Source organism: Battus philenor, unplaced genomic scaffold (assembly GCF_028537555.1).
Source record: "Battus philenor isolate CCGP_79_NKW_IND1 unplaced genomic scaffold, ilBatPhil1.0.hap1 SCAF_25, whole genome shotgun sequence".
Lineage (NCBI taxonomy): Eukaryota > Metazoa > Arthropoda > Insecta > Lepidoptera > Papilionidae > Battus > Battus philenor.
In genome coordinates, this window is record NW_027181688.1 from 10,979,141 (window position 1) to 10,998,937 (window position 19,797).

Genomic DNA, 19,797 nt, shown 5'->3' on the forward strand with positions numbered 1-19,797 from the left:
TAATGACAGTGCAAAATTTACTAGTGTCAAAGCGTTTTAAGCCAAAGACAAACATCACAATTGTTTGTAATGCACGACTCTGAATCATCTACTTACTATCTCCCGGTTTTTTTCTCTTTCTCGTGGCCCTTGAACTCGGATCAATAGTTTCGACTCTAGCATTCGCCGATACATTTCTATCGGGCCTTTTAAACGATACAACTAAAACATGCAACACACCGTTAAATGCAAATAATAATAAACACATGCGTCATCAAAAACTTTAATATAACAAAACATGCGTGAGGGAAGCTAATGAATCAAAGGTGATCCGTGATGCAGAAACAAATTGTATGACAATATTTCGATTGGATATTTCTCTAGTTTAAAGTTATTAAAATACATTATTAACTTTTATAAACCATGTAATATTCTGACAACGGGACATAAGCGTTCCCAGAAGGAAGCTGTAAATTCATTATGGATATATGTCCGGTAATATCCCTTGGAGTTTTGATCTTATTACGTGTTTACTTAAACATTTTAGGGCATTTGATATACTATTTCATATTATATACACGGTAATTTGCTTGGTTTTAAAGGATTGAATGTATAGCTCATTTGTCAGCAAAGAGCTTTCTAAACACCCTTTATAAAGTTATCATTTTGAAGTATATATCCAATTAAATATTATTTTTAGTGTAATGCGGTAGGCAGCAGAAAATCTGCAGAATTAGATAGACAATTTTATATGGATAGGATGTTATATATTAATTGATATTAAATTAAATATAATTTATCCCTTGAAATGTTTTGCATATATCAATCATATATACATAATGAACCCGCGTATAATTTTTGATAAAATAATTTGATATTTTAAGTATAATCGAAGTATTATCATACATTTGTCAATATCCAATATGTGTATTGTATATATATAATGTATAGTAGTAATCTACCTCCTTCAGTAACTATGACATTCGGGCTGTCGCTTCGGAACAGCGACCTAATTCTTTTCTTAGGCAGACCGTATCCACTTTTTCCCAAGTTAACTAAAGAAACTGCTCTTTTATTTGATTTGTTTATTTTCTTATATCCACTATCGCTGTCTAGGCTGTCGTCATTTTTCCTTCTGAAATTCCTCATGAGTCCTGAAACGACGTTGTGAGAACGCCTTTTCGGTTTACCGTTCTTCTTTGAATATTCAACTTTGGGCGGTGTTCTATTCACTTCTCTTCTATCTTGATTTCTTTCAAGTAGTCCTAAATTATTTTCATCTTTATCTATATTTTTATTTACATTTGCCGCATGAAGCCTAGCTTGATTTTTTGGACTTAGAGTATGATTAGAGTTAACATGTACTAAAACACCAGGCTTTAAAGGCCATTTGTTTGGTGTTACTATAGGTTGTGGTGCATTGTCTTCATTTTCGGGTTCTTTTTTTGATGGTTCTACATTATTTGTGTCATCATTTATATTTGTAGATTTATTCGAATTGATAGTTGCTTCTAATTGTGAAAGGCTTGCTTGTAGGCTGCTCGTGTTGGGTTTGTCTTTGAATCTGTTCATCTCTAAGTTATGTGGATAGGTTTGCGGCTCGACGAGTCTTGTCCGGTCTGATGATTTCGGGCTAAATGATAGATTGATACGCGGCGATAAAGCGGGCAAGGCTTGCGATATGATTGACTGGGCTATAGACACTTCGTTCAAACAGCTACCGTCCGGACTATATCAATACAAACATGGAAACAAAGAATATGATTAGGGCCATGCGATGATTTATCAATTTATGGAACAAATTAATGTAACAGTAAAAACAAAACACAACATAACAATTGAAATTTTTTTAACAAATAGACAACATTCTACTTGGGAAAATAAAATACTTAGATAGTTGTTAAAAATAAAATATTATTTTATAACTTTGTATATATATATAATAAATATTTGATGTTAGTGAATTGAATATAATTTTAATAATAATGCTCGAGCGATGTATTCCAATAATAGTATAAATAATAAACAAACTAAAAATATATCTAGAAGAATGCTTTCCTTAAAAACTTTTTACATGCAAGTGTTTTATATCACCGAGCAAGCTACTTCAACACTTTCTACGGACAATCACACAGAAAACCGTCAATTTTTTTTCAAATAAAACAGAGCGAAAACATAGCAGTAAAAAATAAGAAAGCATTCTCCATCTAGACGAAAATAATAAATTATTTTGTTAGTAAAATATACCTGAACTATTAATTGTGGTCAGTCTTAGTACGTCTGGTGTAAGAGCAGTTAGGAACCTACACAGGAATACACACAGTCATATAACAGATGAATTTACAGCGAATATCCTCGACTACCTCGACGTAGAGGAAATTAAATGTACATGCTCAGATGCGATGGAATTGATATTTGACGCGGTTAGTCTAAATCTAGATATTTATTCAGCCGATGGTCCAAGCGTATAGCAATTCAAACTCAAACAATTCGGTTGCAATGGTTTTGAACCTGATCATAGACGCGGCATGGGCACTACAAGTGGAGAACGAGATGGTGGCATTGATAGCGTGTGCCAAGACTCAGCTCGGACCAAAGGCGTCGCTGCAAAGTATACCGATAGCACATGGAAGAAACACAACAAATTATATACGTGAATAAAATAAACATACGACATGTAAATATCAATACATATTATATTTAAATAAATAAAAATTAATTCGCATATATGTGTGATAATAAAAATAGAATTAATTTGCAATTAGATGAAATAAAAAAAATTGAGGATAAACAAATATGAACTAATCAAATCGTTGATAAGCTAGTTAAACAAAATTAACAGAAAATATTTGAAATAATTACCAATGGTTAAAAATATCAATGAAAAAAAGTTAACTTGTGCAAATCTCGAACTAAATAAACGTGAAAATAGAAGTTAAAATGAATCCTGTAAGAAAATAGATGATAGAAAATCTAAAGGAATCTTCGAGAAATTTCCAAACTATGGTTACGTTCTAAACATTCTCTTCAACTACATTAATCTGATTTATTAAAGAAACAATACTTACTTCTCACGTTCCTCTAACTCCACTGGGTTATTATCTATAGCCGACATTAGTTTCGTGTTATTTGTTAGGCAGCATCCGGATGTAAGGAACAGAAAAAAATAAGCAAAGTTAGTTAAAAATCTATCACAAACCAAAAAACAATACATTCATTGATCACGGTCAAACATCGTCTGATTAAGATGACCACAATAATATTAAAATATTTCTACATCAAGTTATAGTAACAAGAGATTATGGTAAAGACAACAAAGTTGAAAATAAAATACAAACGAGAACGTGACTGATGTAAAAAAGCAAACAACAACATACAAACAAATCAAAAAGACAGTCGGTGAAGTGTTTATTGGTGTACTTACATTTGGATTTAGCCCTCATCCTTCTACAAATGCAGATGATGATGATGCATAGGATAACGGTGATGACGAGAATGGCAAGAGCGATGCCTCCAAATAGAAGAAGTTTGTACTGATCCCTCCACCATACCTTGGTACCTGGATTATAAACAGAATCACAACATTAATTCACTTTGCAAATAGTGTATTCCAGTGAAGTATTCGCTTCATCATCAGAGAATAGCACTATTCATGCTTCATGGCGTGTCGTAAAAGGCAATTTATAGTATATTTATATTAATTAAAGAACACTTTCAAATGCAAATTTTAAAAATGCTACATAATTTTATTACTTGTAATAATGTAATCAAAACGTAAGGTGACTATTTTATAAAATGTAACATTCTTTATTCCTCCAAATCAATTTCATTCCTTTCTAAGTAATCCCTGTCCGACAAAACGCATTTTTTGCCATCGTTTTTTCCAGTCGTCGAAATTGTCGGAATAGTCGTTTTCTGGCATACCCCTCAAGATCTTCGATTTGGTCCAATTCGTCCCCGCATTGCTGTTTGGAGTTTGCTATATAGATAAAGTTGTATAATACGTCGCCAAATCCGGTGAATACGGTGGTTGCAGAACAATATCAATAGAGTTTTTGGCAAAACGAAGTCGCGAAAAACCAATTCAGTGTGATAACGACCAATTTAGACCATTTAGACACAAAATATCCTTCAAAATGGCTTGGGATCAGTCAAATATTTCAACTATTGACAAATAGACGCCTAGCACATATTAAAGACAGTCCTTTCCACCTAGAAAAAAATTAACCTGCCTTTGTTATGCCCGGGAGTTTTAAATGACAATATAACCTTATTTTATCATTACAGAGTATCGTGTATTCTTGGTTGGAGATCTTTTAAATATATAGATAGAAGAAGAAGTAAATACAGAATAACCTAGTATGAAAAGAGAAATCTAATACCTTCTGGACTAAAATTATTAAAGCTATTGTAATTAAAGTAAACATTGGAGCTCTAATGACTCAAGTGGTAACGGGTCATAATTTGAAAACGTAGTTAAAGTCAAATGCAAGTTGAGGGTAATGAGATGTTTCACAGATTTTTGGTCTTACAACATGTTCTTTCTTCCACGATGTATCCCATCATTGCTTTCGAGCAATGATGTGTTTATGACGGGTATCAAAATCACGAAACGTAAATTATAATCTATCTACTACGTAATAAATCGCACATAGCAATCTGAAATTATTTTGTCGATATTTTAAATGTTTCATTAAATTTAAAATCACTTACTGTAACTTTCCAGGTTGGCTGTTGGACAGAAACGAATGTTATTTATATTCAAAAGTAAATATTTCGAATAATACTTAACATATAGGACGTGTTTTTAAATTTATGTTTTGCTTGTTTAACTGTATTAAATAATATATTCATTGGTTTCTAATATATTTTATTTATAACGGCTCCCGTTTTTGGGAGACCTGTAGTTTCCGCTACCACGTGTGGGACAGATAGGTTACATTTCGGGTAAACAAATTTTACAGATTTCTATTGTCTTTTATGTCTTCCTTTTGTTCTTCAAATATCTTTCTTTCTTCATTTGCAAATTTCTTCCATACATCGCCTTTCTTCCCTCATCTATATTCCCTGATCACATTTTTACACTTATCACAGATCTTTTGGTTTGTAATATAAATTGCGTAGCGGAAACACTTGGACCTACATATGTTATCACCTAATTGCCATCCTACGAGTTTACAGTTCCAGAGAAGAGATAATAATTGACTCATTAATGAAAGACATACTGCGAGTAATTCTTCTTCTTCTCTTGTTCTTCTTCTTTTCTTCATGAAATTATTTACAAAAGTATATAAACATCTACGTATCAATACAAGTACAAGTAACACAGTTCGGAATTGAAAAATCATCTCGTTTTCTTCATATAACAGTTAATTACAACTGGTTTTCTATTAAAGATGCATATGAAAATAAATCAGTTAGTATAAGTGTTTCTGTATTATATGATACGAGATGTTACTATTTATGTATGAACTGATGGATTTATGGCTTTAGTATCTTGTTATTTAAGATATTTTAGACTTGGTTTCGTTTTTAACTTTAAACTATTCTCGTATAAATATTGTTATTAAATAGTCTTTTACATTAATATCACTTTAAGATTGATTTATAACATATTGTTTTTAAGAAATAAATTTTATAGTGTTGAATCTTTTTCTAAAGTTAATGAAATTAATAATTAAATTGATAATTATATAAGTTGTTATAATAATCTTTAATGCAATGCTCCTGGGTTATCATTTCAAACACGTAAAGAGTTATGTCAAGAAAAATTAGTTAAAAATCCACTACAAAGTAAATGTATTTTTTTTTGTAAAATCTGTTTGAAAATGAATTACTATAACTCCTTTATACTTATTTATGTAAATGATGATAATAAAAAAAACATGACTGTATTTGTAGCGGGCATGAGGGGTCCCCGTATCTATATTATGTAAAAGAATGTCATGTCAGAAGAGCTCAATTTGATTTCAATTTCTTTTAAATTTAGTTATTACCTTGAGGTACAAAAGTGATACTTTCAAATAATCCTAAACTGAAGATAATTAATTTTGTCTAATTTTTGAGTGTGAGCTCATTTTGATTCTAATTCTATCAAATTGATTTATATTTTTGTCGTTTACAAGTGATACCTGTGATTATTATTAAATTCAAAATAATTAATCACGTTTGTTGTGATCTCTCCTCGGATTAGGACTGGTTTGAATCTTTCTAGCTCTATTTTATGTTGCAAGATATTACAGAGGATCCTCATTTGATTCAAGTTTCTATCAAAGTGAGTAATTTTTTGACGCACACAATCATTATATATATATATAATCACTTTTTTGATATAAACCTATATCAAAAATGATTAATCAAGTTTGTTTGACTTTGTTGTAGTATCTTCTAGGATTAGGACGCGTTTGGAATTCTCTTAGATTTTACGTTGAAAGATATTATTAAAAAGGAGCTCAATTTGATTGTACTTTCTATCAAGTTGAGTTTTGGTTCTAATCCAAAAATTTAAAATAATTAAAAGGCACTAAAATGTTTCTGCAATATTTTCACTTACCTTCTACACCCCTTTCGCAAGGTTCAGAGACTCCTACAGTGTTATTCGCGTAGCACTTGTAGGTCCTGTACACCTCCACGCTTGGGCTAAGTCGCAGAAAGCTCTGCAGACCAACTTGCCAGATCCTCTCGTCTGTCAGACTATCATTGTCGTTCTTGAGTTTCCACGAAAACGATACCTGGATCAATTATTATAACATTTTATATTCATTTATAACATGTAAGACGTTCTCTGTTGGACAAATGTCTTTCACAAAGATTACCAATAGAACCAATTTAGAGTGGTTCTGTATCTTCTGACATGCCTAAAAGGTGAAATGCCGAGAATGACATGTGATATTCGGCCTATTAATAACACAGTTTGTTCTCCAAAAATGTAGCAATCTATTTTTAATGATATAAATATTAGATTTTCTTTCGTCATTGTTAAATCTTGTTTGACCTTTGGCATTTACTGTTCAACGGTTTCGTATAGTAAGACTAGCATACGCTAAGTTTATTTTAACTAAATCCTCTTTACAGTGGCTGAAATTGTAGGTTCTATGGATCATTACATAAGATGTTGGACCGGTTTGGAAGGACACCATGGTTTTACACAGTTTAAGTTAAAACTTTTTTAAGTCACTGGAAGCAAGAGATCACGAAAGAGAGCAATATTGAATAATATAGGTGACCAGGTCTTTGGATTATCACTTATTTTACTTTAACTCTTGAAAATCCATAATTATTCCCCTTCCTCTTTTTGTGGTTTGATTAAAAATATCTATATTAATTATTAAAACAAAACAATATTGGAAACAAAAGGAGAATTTAATCTAAGTCCATATATGATCAATGTGAGTAGCACTATAAAAAAAGCTTTTCTTGTTGACTTTAAATTGTATTGTAAATAATCGGCCGTCATTGCGACATTGCCGGCAATGTGCTACCATGAAAAAGCCTGTAGATAAAAAATTAAACCAAAAAATGGCAAAATTAAAACCCTTCATTCTATAAAATCTTTAGAGAATTAATTACAAGTTTTATTTGGAAAGACTCACCTCAGAAGGATTTGCGTGGGCGGTGCAAACAAGCACTTGCTCGCCGTCTTTCTCTATCTGCTTGATGCCGCACTCCGGAACGACTGGAAATCATAAAGCATTCGTAAATTTTCTACTCCCACAGTCGCGCGTTGGTGAGACGTTTGTTTTAGGCTTTGCATTTGTTAAACAAGACGATATTCCGCTCTACGCTCTGTGGTCGGAATTCAATGGATACCAATCGGGCGATAAGGTACTGTGATTAAAAAGAAAGATGAAATTGTCATTTAAAACCGACGAGGGCCACGTCTGAAAATCCTAGATTGACAATTAAAGACCTCGCTGATAATGATAGAAAAAGTTGTTTTGTGTTTCGAACGCGTCAAGTCTCAATTTGTCGATGTCACACTGCATTGGTTTTTCGCGTATTTTTGCGAAAAAAATCGACTCATATTATTCCGTAACTACCGTATTCGCATGGCTTGGCTCCGTGCGACTTCTTGGTTATTCAGCAAATTTAAAATTCCAATACAGGGATGCTGTTTTAACATGATTGTGGAGATGAAAAGAGAATCAAAGAAGGCTATATTTTCAACTATTTTGAGGACTGGAGAAAAGTGCGAGACGGGGGTTACTTTAAAGAGGTTGGAATTGATTTAGAAGAAAAAATAAAGAACTTAGATTTTATAAAAAAATGTATCTTAATTTTTCAACATAGTATTATTAATGGATAATGCATCTCCACTCATGTTTCTGTTCAAACTCATGTGGCCTTTCGTATCGACAATAAGTCAAATTCAATAATGTCTACAAATGAAACGTCAGTTCTATACAAGCACTATATAATTTCAAGTGCGATAGCTACAGTTTTATTAAAGTTAAATAGAAAATTATTTAATAATTGCGCTTACACATAACGTCCAAATACACAGAAGTATTGACGGAGCCATGTTTGTTGTATGCTTCGCAGACGTAATTGCCGCCATCTTTCCTCGTCACTGGACCCATTAGTAACGTGTTAGAAGAGGACAGCACCAACGAATGATTAGTGTGCTCTTTCCCCAGATTCTTGCTGGCGTGCTCTCGACGCCAAGAGTAACTTGGCATGGGGAATCCCCTGGAAAACAGAAATACAATCTTTATTATTGTTTACCGAACGGATCATATAATCAGAAAGAGACCCATTATTTCGACTGGATTGCAAATAGCATCGGTTTTAAGCTACACGCATCCTATACTTGTTCCAGACGCTTGGCTGCTTCGTGGTTTTCATTCCAGAGTATCAATTATCTAGCTATCATCTTTTCTTTTGTATCACCGGTATGTGGCTGGGTTATTTACGTATATCTATACAGCTACACATTCCTAATTTGAAATTCCGAGCTCAGCGGCCAGTCAAAACGTATCATTTTTCAACGCACTCTCTGACTCTCTCAAATCTGAGTGACAATCTAAAAGGAGGATACTTTGAAAGACCCTTGGGCTAAGTCATTCCATATGGAGGCAACCACATAAGCAAGTTAAAGCCCAGGGCCATTCCTATAAGGGATGTATTGTCATAAATAAACATTAATAAACTTTGGCGCTTGCGGTATCACTAGAGCTAAATTATTGTAAAAAGATTTAATATCATTTTTTTTCTTACACTTCTATCTAGTTTTGGACAGGGCTTTAAGTTTTAAATTACTGTTTATTTAATTATTTTATTTTTTATTTTAAATTTATTATATTATTTCTAGTTTTTTTTTACATATTTTTATTACTATTTTCATATTTTTACCCTGCATTGTTTGAGAAACAAAGGCCTGTTTTTATTGTCATTCGCTATTCTATTTCCTAGTAGGAGCTTGGAATCGTATCGAAGGCCTACAAATGCGGATAGCGGAATAGTCATTTCTAGTGTTATGTACATTGATATTTTACTTTCTACATATGTTTTAAGTAAATGAATTGATCTTACTTGGCTGAGCAGACCACCTTGTTTGGTATCTTGTTCTCTATAACAGAGACCACTTGTGGCGTTACTGTGATATTTTCCGGTTCATCTGAAAATACGGATTAATCTACGTAACTATACAAATACATTTTATCGCCCAATATGAGAGAGTAAATTTAAAAGATCGACAAATTTGTATAGTTTCATGAAAAATTATAACTGAGAAAAAAATGGAATAACTGAAGGAATATAATAAAAAAAAACACTTTTATTTTAATAATATTTAGACATTTGAAGTCAATCAAAAGTTATAAAATGTCGTGTTACAATGAAAATATAAACAAAGACATTCACGAAAAGTTATCAAATAATGAAAAGGAATAAAAAAAATGTAAAGAATAAAATAATGCTTTTTAAAACCTCCAGAATAATTGTACTGCTGTACAACATCTGGAATGCGGGGCGACGTTTGTGGTCGCCCATTAGAACGGCGATGTTGCCTATCTCTGTCTTTCTCTCTGGTTCGATTTCTAGATCCTTCCACAGTCTGCATATTCCATATTAAGTACAACGTGTGAAGCTTTGGGTCTGATTTTACATTTTTGTCGAGTTTGCCATATGTATAACAGTAATGCAGCTGTAAGATGTCTATAGGAACGAGATAACATTTGAACGTGGTCTTTGGCGAAAAATTCTGGCAAAATCTCTCCCTAATTTATGTTTAAGATAAAAATAAAGATGAAACACATTAATTCATCATTGAGACTTTTAACTTAAATTTTTATTCTATTTAATCTATTTTATTTTCGACTTTACTCTTCTTCGCAAGGTTTTATAATTGTGGAGAAGAAGAAACTCCACAACAACACATCTTTTAATAACGTTTAACAATATAGATTTATATCTTCTTCACTTCACCATTATTTCCCATGAATTTATGTTATTTCACCATTCATAATAATCCTTTACCGATAATTTACTTTTAATATCCGGTTTGAATTTTGTAAATGGTAGTCCAATAAGGTTTTGCGGTATTTTACTAAAATTAAGCATTGTGTTACTCACATTCGACAGCGAACTTGGTGGTACTGTTCACAGGAGGGCCAGCCGCATTGCGCGAGGACCTGCATGTATAGCGAGCCACATCAGCGGCCCTGGATAACACGCCACCGGACCACGCCGACATGTTCCAGTGCTGGAAAGAAACAGATGAAGATTTTACAACAAGAACTATTCATCAACATTTCAGACGATAGACACGCAATACAGGGCATGATGCTCCCTCAAAAGATCATCACCGTGACCGATCTTACCCGCATACAGTGATTTTTCGTGATCTTGACTATGTCGTCTGTTCTACTAGAAAGAAGCGACAAGTGACTTTGCCTCTTCATTTCCAATTCGAAATATAAAATTAACAAAAAAAAAAAATAAGTCTAGTGTTCATGAGAACGCTCCGTATCACTGGCCACAACAGACACAATAATTTTTAGAGTTAAAACCGTTTTCGGTGTTTAAATTCAAATTCGAATTTCGATTTGAAATAGGAAACCATCAGAGATTGTAGTTACCATCGTGTTCTGATTAAAATGATAAACATTATATAATACTATTTTAAATAGACTCTCTGCACAAGTATATGTAGTATACTAACTCCATTATACCTGGCTTTTATTTTACTCTCTATTGAGAAAGAATAAATGTTGCATCATGATGTTGATGTTGATTTTTATATATACAGCAGTTGCGATATTTTAGATTTGGTCATATCTCTTTTTTGTTGATTTTGACTACATGTAATCAAAAAACATTGAAGTTAGTTACGTTTTTTCTCTTGATATTTACTTAATTCAAACGACACAAGTATTAAAACTTAAAAAGATTTATTTACGTATTTGCTAATAAAAAGAAAAAAAGATGTTTTTCAGCTCAAAGTTATTTTTTTTCATGACTTACCAAAGTTGACTCGGTGGCTTCGAAATCATTTCGGTTCACTTGCGGTTCGATTTTCCTTTCAATTACGTAATACCTGTCCGTCTTGTCGGGGTCAATGACCTGCCCATCCTTCAGCCACTGAACGCTACAAAGTGGTGCGCATTCAACAGTGCACGAGAGGGAAATGTTCTGCAAATTGAAACAGTCAATACATTAGTACTTGTAATGTTAAAGGAAAGGATTTTTTCTAAACTAAATTTATATATTTACTATTTTAGTGGACGTATTCTTATATTTAGATGTGAATAATAATATACACCAGGTCAACCAACGACGTGTTTAAAATCGCTGGAATCTTGTGGATCTTAGGGGTTGATTTGCAAAGGATGCCTATAAGCTGATATGTTGATGATGAATTATAATATATACAAACACTATACGTAATATACATGTATATACATAAATATATACTTTATGCGACACGTTTGAACAAAAGATAAAATACATGAATTATTATTAAATAATTGATTTAATTCGGTGATTAGACCGATTTATAAAGGTGAGGATATTCTATCGATATTCATTTACACAGATTATATACAAATTTTATAGATACAGATAAAATATTAATTTTATAAGAATGTAAATACTATAAAATAGGTTATATCATATTTTTAACACTTCTCCATATATTGCATTTATGAAAATTAAGAGAAATATTACAATAAAAATTATACATTTTAGTATTATATAGCTCGAGTATCGATATTATTTTTTGTAACAAACATGATAAAATTTAAAATTATATTTATTTTGATTGGCAATACTTGGATTTAAATTTAAATTACTTCACCCACAAAAGCTTCAGTTTTCTGTAAACAATACATATTAAACACAATTGAATGTAATACGTAACAGTGAAATGGAACGAACTTTCGAGAAAGATTATTATAAGATTCCTCTGTCATCGATGCACAAGCGAATCGCACCAAACATTACCTATAAAACTGTGCTAGTAAAAAATGTTTAACCATTTGTCCTGTTTATTACAAGCTATAGATGCGGATTTACGTGTAGTTTTTAAATATTTTTATATCATTAATCTCTTCCGTACATACACTGCAAATAACTAGTGTAAAAACTTTACAGATGTAAATATAAACCTCATTTGATATAATATATTATATTAAAGTCAAAGTTATTTATAATTATCATCATAAATTTAAGTTTAGTACGTCATTGTTTTAGCCTATAGACGCCCACTTTAAGGCATAATCCCCTTCCCCCTAAGATATCACGCGTGCAGGAGAGTTGGTGATCGCATTGCAATATTATAGTACATATAGTATGTTGCTGCCAACCCTTCTGGAAATATGATTGTGAGCACTCTGCACAATGTGTAAATTATAAGGTTGTTTTCTGAGAATTGAACCCGTTCTACGATTCCAAATCTCATTACTCTGCCACTGAGCTATAACTGCTCGAGTATGTTTGATAGTAATCTATCAAAAAATCTAAATTTCTAGAAATAATAATCAACGTAATGATAACAAAGTGTTATTACATATAAAATAAATTTTTGATGGCTATCTGTCCCTGCAAATTGTGTTGCCAGAAATTATTGGCTTATCGCATTTCAATAGAAACCACTTAATAAAGGTTCTTTCGAAATAGCAATCGAGCTATATATTGACAATTTTAAACCTATTACACCTTAGTCCAATTACTTTATATTACTATATATAATTGCTATGAACTTATTTATTTTGCACACACAAACTTAATAAAAATCCTTTTGTAAATATTCATAAAAATATTATAAATACAATCGTACAGATTTTAATCATTTGTATATAGATATATAGAAATTAATTAAATGTAAAAGTCATAGATAAACGTCAGCTGTGTTTATAAGAGTCAATAATCTACTGAAATAGCACGCGATAACGGTCTCTATGCTATTTATAGCAGTGAGTTATAGCATATTATTGTTTATAGCACCTAGACGTGTCATTACAACTTGATATGGTTTGTTTATATAAACATGAAAGGTTACTATGTATATTTCAGGCTTTATACTGGTTTCTACATATTCTAGCCAAGTAAATGTCCTTAGAAGTAAGGAAGATTATTAAATATTGATAGAACTAGATTAGTGATTCCCAAAGTGGTCTATATCGACCCCTAGGGGTCTATGACAACCTGCAAGGGGCCAACGTCAGCGAAAAAAAATTTGGGGGTCCATGAAACGAAAATGAGGTCCACGATAGTGAATCTCAACACATACACTGATAGTACCTATTTACTTACATCATACTATCTTATAATATCAAAACAGATTGAATTGACGCCAAATGTTGATAATTTATTATTAAAGCATCAGATTCGTCCTTCTCACTAAAAATATTGACTTATTGCTTATGTTATTTTATTTATAGTCTATTTTACGTTGATTTAATGTATATTTAACATAACGTATATTAGTAGTTAGTTAGTTTAGTTTAACGTATATTTTACATAACAGATACAAAATTTTATTTTGAGTAGGTTTAATTTAAATTCAATTAATAAATGTATAAATTAACATGTGTTTTTACTTTAAGTTTTTAACACTAAACTTCACTACAGTTAAAAATTTACAGGAAATCAATATCAGGTAAGTAGGGGGTCTACCCAACACGGAAAAGCATGGCAAGGGGTCTACGACACAAAAATGTTTGGGGAATTCTGCACTAGATGGACTGATAAGAAAGTTAAGGGCGCCGAAGTAGAATGCGAGGCGCGCAAAACATATCATTGTGCCGATATTTACGAGAGGTTTATACTTTGCTTTGGGTGACTTTCAACTGACGTGATGATTAACCAAAGACACGGGTGAAAATAGGCAAGGATACATCCATATAATAACAACTTTTCAATTTAAACAGAATGTGTAACAAGTTACATTATTCTTAATTCTTCTTTTTTAATTTTTTATATCGCATCTGCGAACTAGAACCTTATTCAAACCACTAGCATAGGTTATTTAGTCTAGATATTTTTCTTTTGCTCCAACTTCACTATACATGAATACCTGTATATATACCCTGCGCTATAAGTTGTATTACCTAGTATTTTAATTCTCGTCATGTGTTCTATGACAGTTACATTAGTCTCGCGTTATAGGAAAACGTGGTATACGGGCATTCTTATACTTACTTCATAGAAACGTATCCGAATTATATGTAGTGATACACCAATAGACAGTTGATGTAAAAAAATAAATACTCACCTGCGATCTATACAAGGCTCCACTGTAGTGGTTCATAGCGTATTTGAAACTGGGCGGAGCTGAAAACATATAATACATATATAGATATAAATATCAGATGATTTTTTAAAAAAATTTAAGAAATGCAACACTATAAATACTAGTATATATAAATATACATATAGGGTAAATGGTTATAGACGTAAAAGCTCAAAATGGTACACATATATCTTACTAGCTAGTGATCATGTATGATATAACCTATCCAAAAACAATAAATGGTCTAAAAAATTATAAATATCGTATTGATGATATAGTATAAAAAACGTCTGTAACAAAATTAAAGTTACATGAAGCAATTTAGAGTGATCACTTCATGTAGAGTGATTGAAAATAGTTGTAAAAGTTGTTAAGCTTTCTGCTGACGAATTATATAAAAGACATGGCTTTGAAACCAATGTGTATATATAAAAATGAATGTTTGTCTGCATGTCGTTTATAGAATAGTAAACTATGCATTTAATAATGTGATAGTCTTTAGTAAAGTTGTTTTGCATGTACCCACGAAGGTTTCTAAGCTCGTATAACAAAGTTTAGACAGATGGCGCCACTGCCGTTCCAATGAATTTCATATACGGCCTTGACTGTTCATGCTGATTTGAATTGTAACGAAAACAGCGAACGAATATTGATGTTCCGAGTTGGGGGTAACGTTAGAATTTATGTGAATTGTGAAATTCATGTCCCGCTCAAATAATTAAAACAGTTTTTTTTTGTTAAATTCCACGCGGATGAAATTACGGACCATCGGTAGTATACTGTACTTATTTCATTTCAGCCTTCTGTTACAAATAAAATGCATACAGAAATTACCCACCTGTATAAATAATTGAAGTTTTAAAATAAATAATTTGATATTGAAGATTTATCTTTGGTGGAAAAAAAATAATTAAAAGCTAACGAACGTTTACATTGTCAAATACAGTTCTGGGGTATATTTTATTAATTGCTTATTTTTTTTAACGAGGCCTCCGCTATTGGGACCTCTCCTTCCACCCCTATTTTAACTATTAATTTACTATTTTTTCACATGAATTTTTTATTTTTGTCCTCGTCTTCCATAGTTCACAATATCTTTTTTTCTTCCTTCTATCATTCCATAATTCCATCTTCCTTTCTCAACCATTCCATTCCTTTCAACCATCCTCAAACACTTCAGTTGTATTTTCTATTGCAGTATCACAGCTTTATTTAGTTTATTTATTTTTCTCATGTACATCAATTTAAAATTTTTTATTTTTATTTATTTCAATAAATATATCTTAATAAGATTAAATGTCTAATAAAACTTACAATATTTTATGTTTAACTATGTTTTATTCCTATTAATTACATATTGTGCAACTTCCCTAAAGAATTTGAGGACGGACTCTCTTGGATCCTTTTTCATTATAATGGAGGCGAGTGTAGCCTCCTCAATCTTTTTTCCTATCCGGCATTCGGTCTCGTACCGGAGCCCTCCAAATGCGAATTGCTTATTATTAACATTTCAGGTCACATGTCCTTGTCATTATAAGACGGTAGATGTAGTCACAACAGTTCTAATGGAAATCTATGGAGGAGGCTAATGCCCAGCAGTGAAGGTTCTGTGACTGAAATGATGAAGAACATTTAAAGAATAAAAAAATTACCTAAAACATCGATGGTAGCGAAGGCAGGTTCTCCTTCACCAGCCGAGTTGTTCCCTCGACAGGAGAAGTTCGTGCGATGGTCCAGTGTGACTGGATCGATTGTCCAATTAGCCGAGACAATGTCGCTGACCAGTCGACCGCCCCGATGCCAGCGGAATCTGATAGAAGAAATCGAACAAAGCATTTACCTCAATCATTTATTAATATAATTATATACCCTGGATCATTTACATCATGTTAAGCTTGTTCCTTTTCTTTCTTCTTTATTTTACAGCCAATGGACGCTCCATGCAAGGCAAAAGCCTCTCCCAACGATGATCTTAACTATGTCATCGGTCTACCTAGTGGAGAGCCTACCCATGACACGTGTACCATCTCGTGTTCGACATTTGAAAACCTTTAGACTCCTACAGCCATCAGTCACACGAGCGATATGTCCCGTTCACTGCCATTTCAGATCGTGACATCATTGGTATCCTTGGTTTTTCTGTTCTCCTCATTTCTGATTTATCTCGCAGCGAAATTCTCTTTATCTCTCTTCACTGCTCCTTGGGTGACTATGAGACTACTTATAAGACCCCACCGTACACGACCACGTCTCAAATCCGAAATTCATCACCGTCAACACACGCTGGTCAAAGACGATCGTCTTCAGACATTGTTGTATTTTAGACGAGATGCTTCGGAGTTTCCCGAACACGGGCGATGTTCTCCGAGTTGAATTCAGTGATCTCATTCTTATGTGTAATATCTCTGAAAATCCTATTACAGGGTGAAGAGTTTTTTGAAGCGACTCGCTACAGAAAATATACTAAGATATACTATGTTAACAGAAGTTAAGCGAAGAAATGTAAACAACTGCGGGAAAGGAATAAAAAAGGAAAGAGAAGAATTGAGTAGTTTCGACTTGTTGTATTAGGTTTGTACTATATGTGTCTACAGTGACAGATAAAGTTGTTGTTGTTTGAAATAAATATATATTATAATCTATTATATCATCATTACTATATGTCTGGGGATATAAGGTTTGGAGAATTGAAATTTGATAGGAATATTTATTAAACTAAGATATTGTCTATGAATAGATTTTACAAATTTTAACTGCAAATGGTGTTGAGATAGCGCTTATTAACGACAATGCTTAGATTCAAAACATAGTTCACGTAGGTAAAAAAAAATCCAGAATATTTTCTTCGGCATGTTAGAATGAAGTAACACCCTAAAAATACAGTGCAGGCCAGGCGAAACGTACTGAGGGTAGGCAGTTAAGTATAAATATTACGAGTGCGAATTAAAATTGTTAACTTTATAAAACTTTTGGGATCAGAATTATTAAAATGTGATGCAAAACTTTGTGATAAGGTAGATTTTTACCTGTTGGACTCTGGTCTGCCCTTTTCCTGGACACTGCAGCTGAGTATCAAAGATTGTCCCTTTATGACCCTCCAAGGAGAGTATGTCAGCTTGGCTGGTCCAGGTGGATCTGTAACAAGGAGTAAGTGTTAAAATAATTATTATAGACCAACAAAAATGTTAATATATTTTGTGTTTAATTATCATATTCGTTGTTATTAAAATCTTTAATTAGATATCTTTTGTCCACAGGATGATTGTTTCTAAAAGTTTACATCTATGTGAAAAATCTTTACTCTGATTATTGAATCTGCTAGGATAGTGTATTTTAGTTATTTACATTATGTCCTATGGATTGATGCTTCGAGGTGCAAAAAAAGAAAATATTTTTGTTTTAGAAAAGAGAGCAATCTGAACTATTTACGACTTAGGGCAGCGAATCTTTGTGAGATATCAGTATAAAGAGGTCAATATTCTTACAGTGACCACACAATATTTTTACGATCAGTTTTGTACGTTTACAATAATTATAATTAATTATTAAAATTAGGAGATAGTGTATTACTTAAATACACCATAGTGTATTTACGAGGCACCGTGAAAAACTGATTGCACCGATGATTCTACTGCAATATTTACCTATACAATAAACGAATATTTAAAAGATACGAATCTTTACCAATGATGTCGCTTGATTATTTTATTTTATTCAGGCTGTGTGATTGAGTATGTATAAATCTTTATTAAGCTTTATTAAAAGATGTGTAGTTGTGCAGTTTCTTTCTGCTTCTTCTCCACAACTATAATACCTTGCGAAGAAGAATAGAATCAAAAATAAAATACATTACAAATAAATTAATAATGAGTTAATGATCAGTAAGAGTTCTTTTAAAAGTTGCAATGTTCAAAAAATAATTTATCATTACATTTAAAGGAGTGAATATATAACTGATTTGTCTGCAAAAAGTTTTATCGTTTTTACATCTATTTCCAATCTTCCTGATCACTCGAAAATAAGGGGCATTAATAAATTTTTAGTTCTGGTACAATATTTGGTCGATATGGACGAAGGTAATTATTTTTAATAAGTAGTAATCTGGATTTCCATAAGTTTGTTCTTAAGTGTCTTTTATTGCCATAATGTTATTTTATTATTTCTAAAACCTTTGATTTTTGGACAGAATATGTCATACATTATTCCAGACAGCAACAAAAGTCTCGTCTAGATTTTAAATCACCTATTTACCATCCCTGGGGAGAAGATTACTACTCGGTAAAAATACAATACCTATTAACACATAGCTTTTAAAGATACGTCAAAATTACTTAAAAAATGTTTATTCTGAAAATCATTTTAACGTATCATAGGAATCGTAGAGGGTTTATAGAATAGTCACTTATGGGTGTTATTTTACCTGTTATGTACAGGCTAATACAGGAAACATAAAACAATGCGTGAGCACACAAGTTTACGGAACAACTATTAAACGTATACATATAGATATATATAGATATACGTACAATTGACAACCAGTTCAGTCTTCTCACTTTCGCCACCCCATCCGGCGTAGTTCTTGCCCTTACAAGAGTAGTTCCCGTGGAAGCTTTTCGTTGTGTCCTGGAGGAGAAGCATCGAAGGATCTACGTCGTTGCATAGACTATCTGTAAAATGTTTCAAGAACATTTTGAGCGTATTTACTTAATAGTGTCAAGAAAATTTACTTCACTCTATCTTAAAAAAAAAAACAAGGGTATAAAAGAGATTGTACCCACCATTCGTTCCATTGCATTCAGGCAAATGCTTCAGAACTTCTCCATCAAGGTACCAGATCACCTCGTCCAGGATCGGGGGGTTGCCTGACACAACTTCGCAGGTAAGCGTGACATTCTTATGATCGGTCTCCAAGATCGGACTTTGTGAACTCATGTTCAGTCTCACGTGCGGCTTGTCTGTAATTGTTTAAAATGATTTAAATATTATGAAGAGTTCTACAGAAGAATACCATCGACGTAGATCGAAGAATTGATCGTCTAAAGTGGCAGTTAGCGGTTAAGGTTCTAAATGGCACCAGTCGGTAGACG

General features: G+C 32.4%; 1 protein-coding gene across 1 annotated transcript in view; it reads right to left on the bottom strand.

Moving 5' to 3' along the window:
• The window catches only part of nrm (neuromusculin), a 694,689-nt gene that overhangs the window by 5,703 nt on the left and 669,189 nt on the right, over nucleotides 1-19,797 (bottom strand). The window contains exons 12-26 of the mRNA XM_068768211.1: nucleotides 19,489-19,665; nucleotides 19,237-19,377; nucleotides 17,737-17,845; nucleotides 16,363-16,520; nucleotides 14,693-14,751; nucleotides 11,443-11,610; nucleotides 10,552-10,681; nucleotides 9,511-9,595; nucleotides 8,462-8,667; nucleotides 7,572-7,654; nucleotides 6,533-6,710; nucleotides 3,404-3,538; nucleotides 3,048-3,081; nucleotides 942-1,708; nucleotides 97-201 (exon numbers count right to left, since the gene is read on the bottom strand). Coding sequence (XP_068624312.1) covers nucleotides 97-201; nucleotides 942-1,708; nucleotides 3,048-3,081; nucleotides 3,404-3,538; nucleotides 6,533-6,710; nucleotides 7,572-7,654; nucleotides 8,462-8,667; nucleotides 9,511-9,595; nucleotides 10,552-10,681; nucleotides 11,443-11,610; nucleotides 14,693-14,751; nucleotides 16,363-16,520; nucleotides 17,737-17,845; nucleotides 19,237-19,377; nucleotides 19,489-19,665 — 2,535 coding nt within the window. The remainder of the gene's footprint in view (nucleotides 1-96; nucleotides 202-941; nucleotides 1,709-3,047; nucleotides 3,082-3,403; nucleotides 3,539-6,532; nucleotides 6,711-7,571; nucleotides 7,655-8,461; nucleotides 8,668-9,510; nucleotides 9,596-10,551; nucleotides 10,682-11,442; nucleotides 11,611-14,692; nucleotides 14,752-16,362; nucleotides 16,521-17,736; nucleotides 17,846-19,236; nucleotides 19,378-19,488; nucleotides 19,666-19,797) is intronic.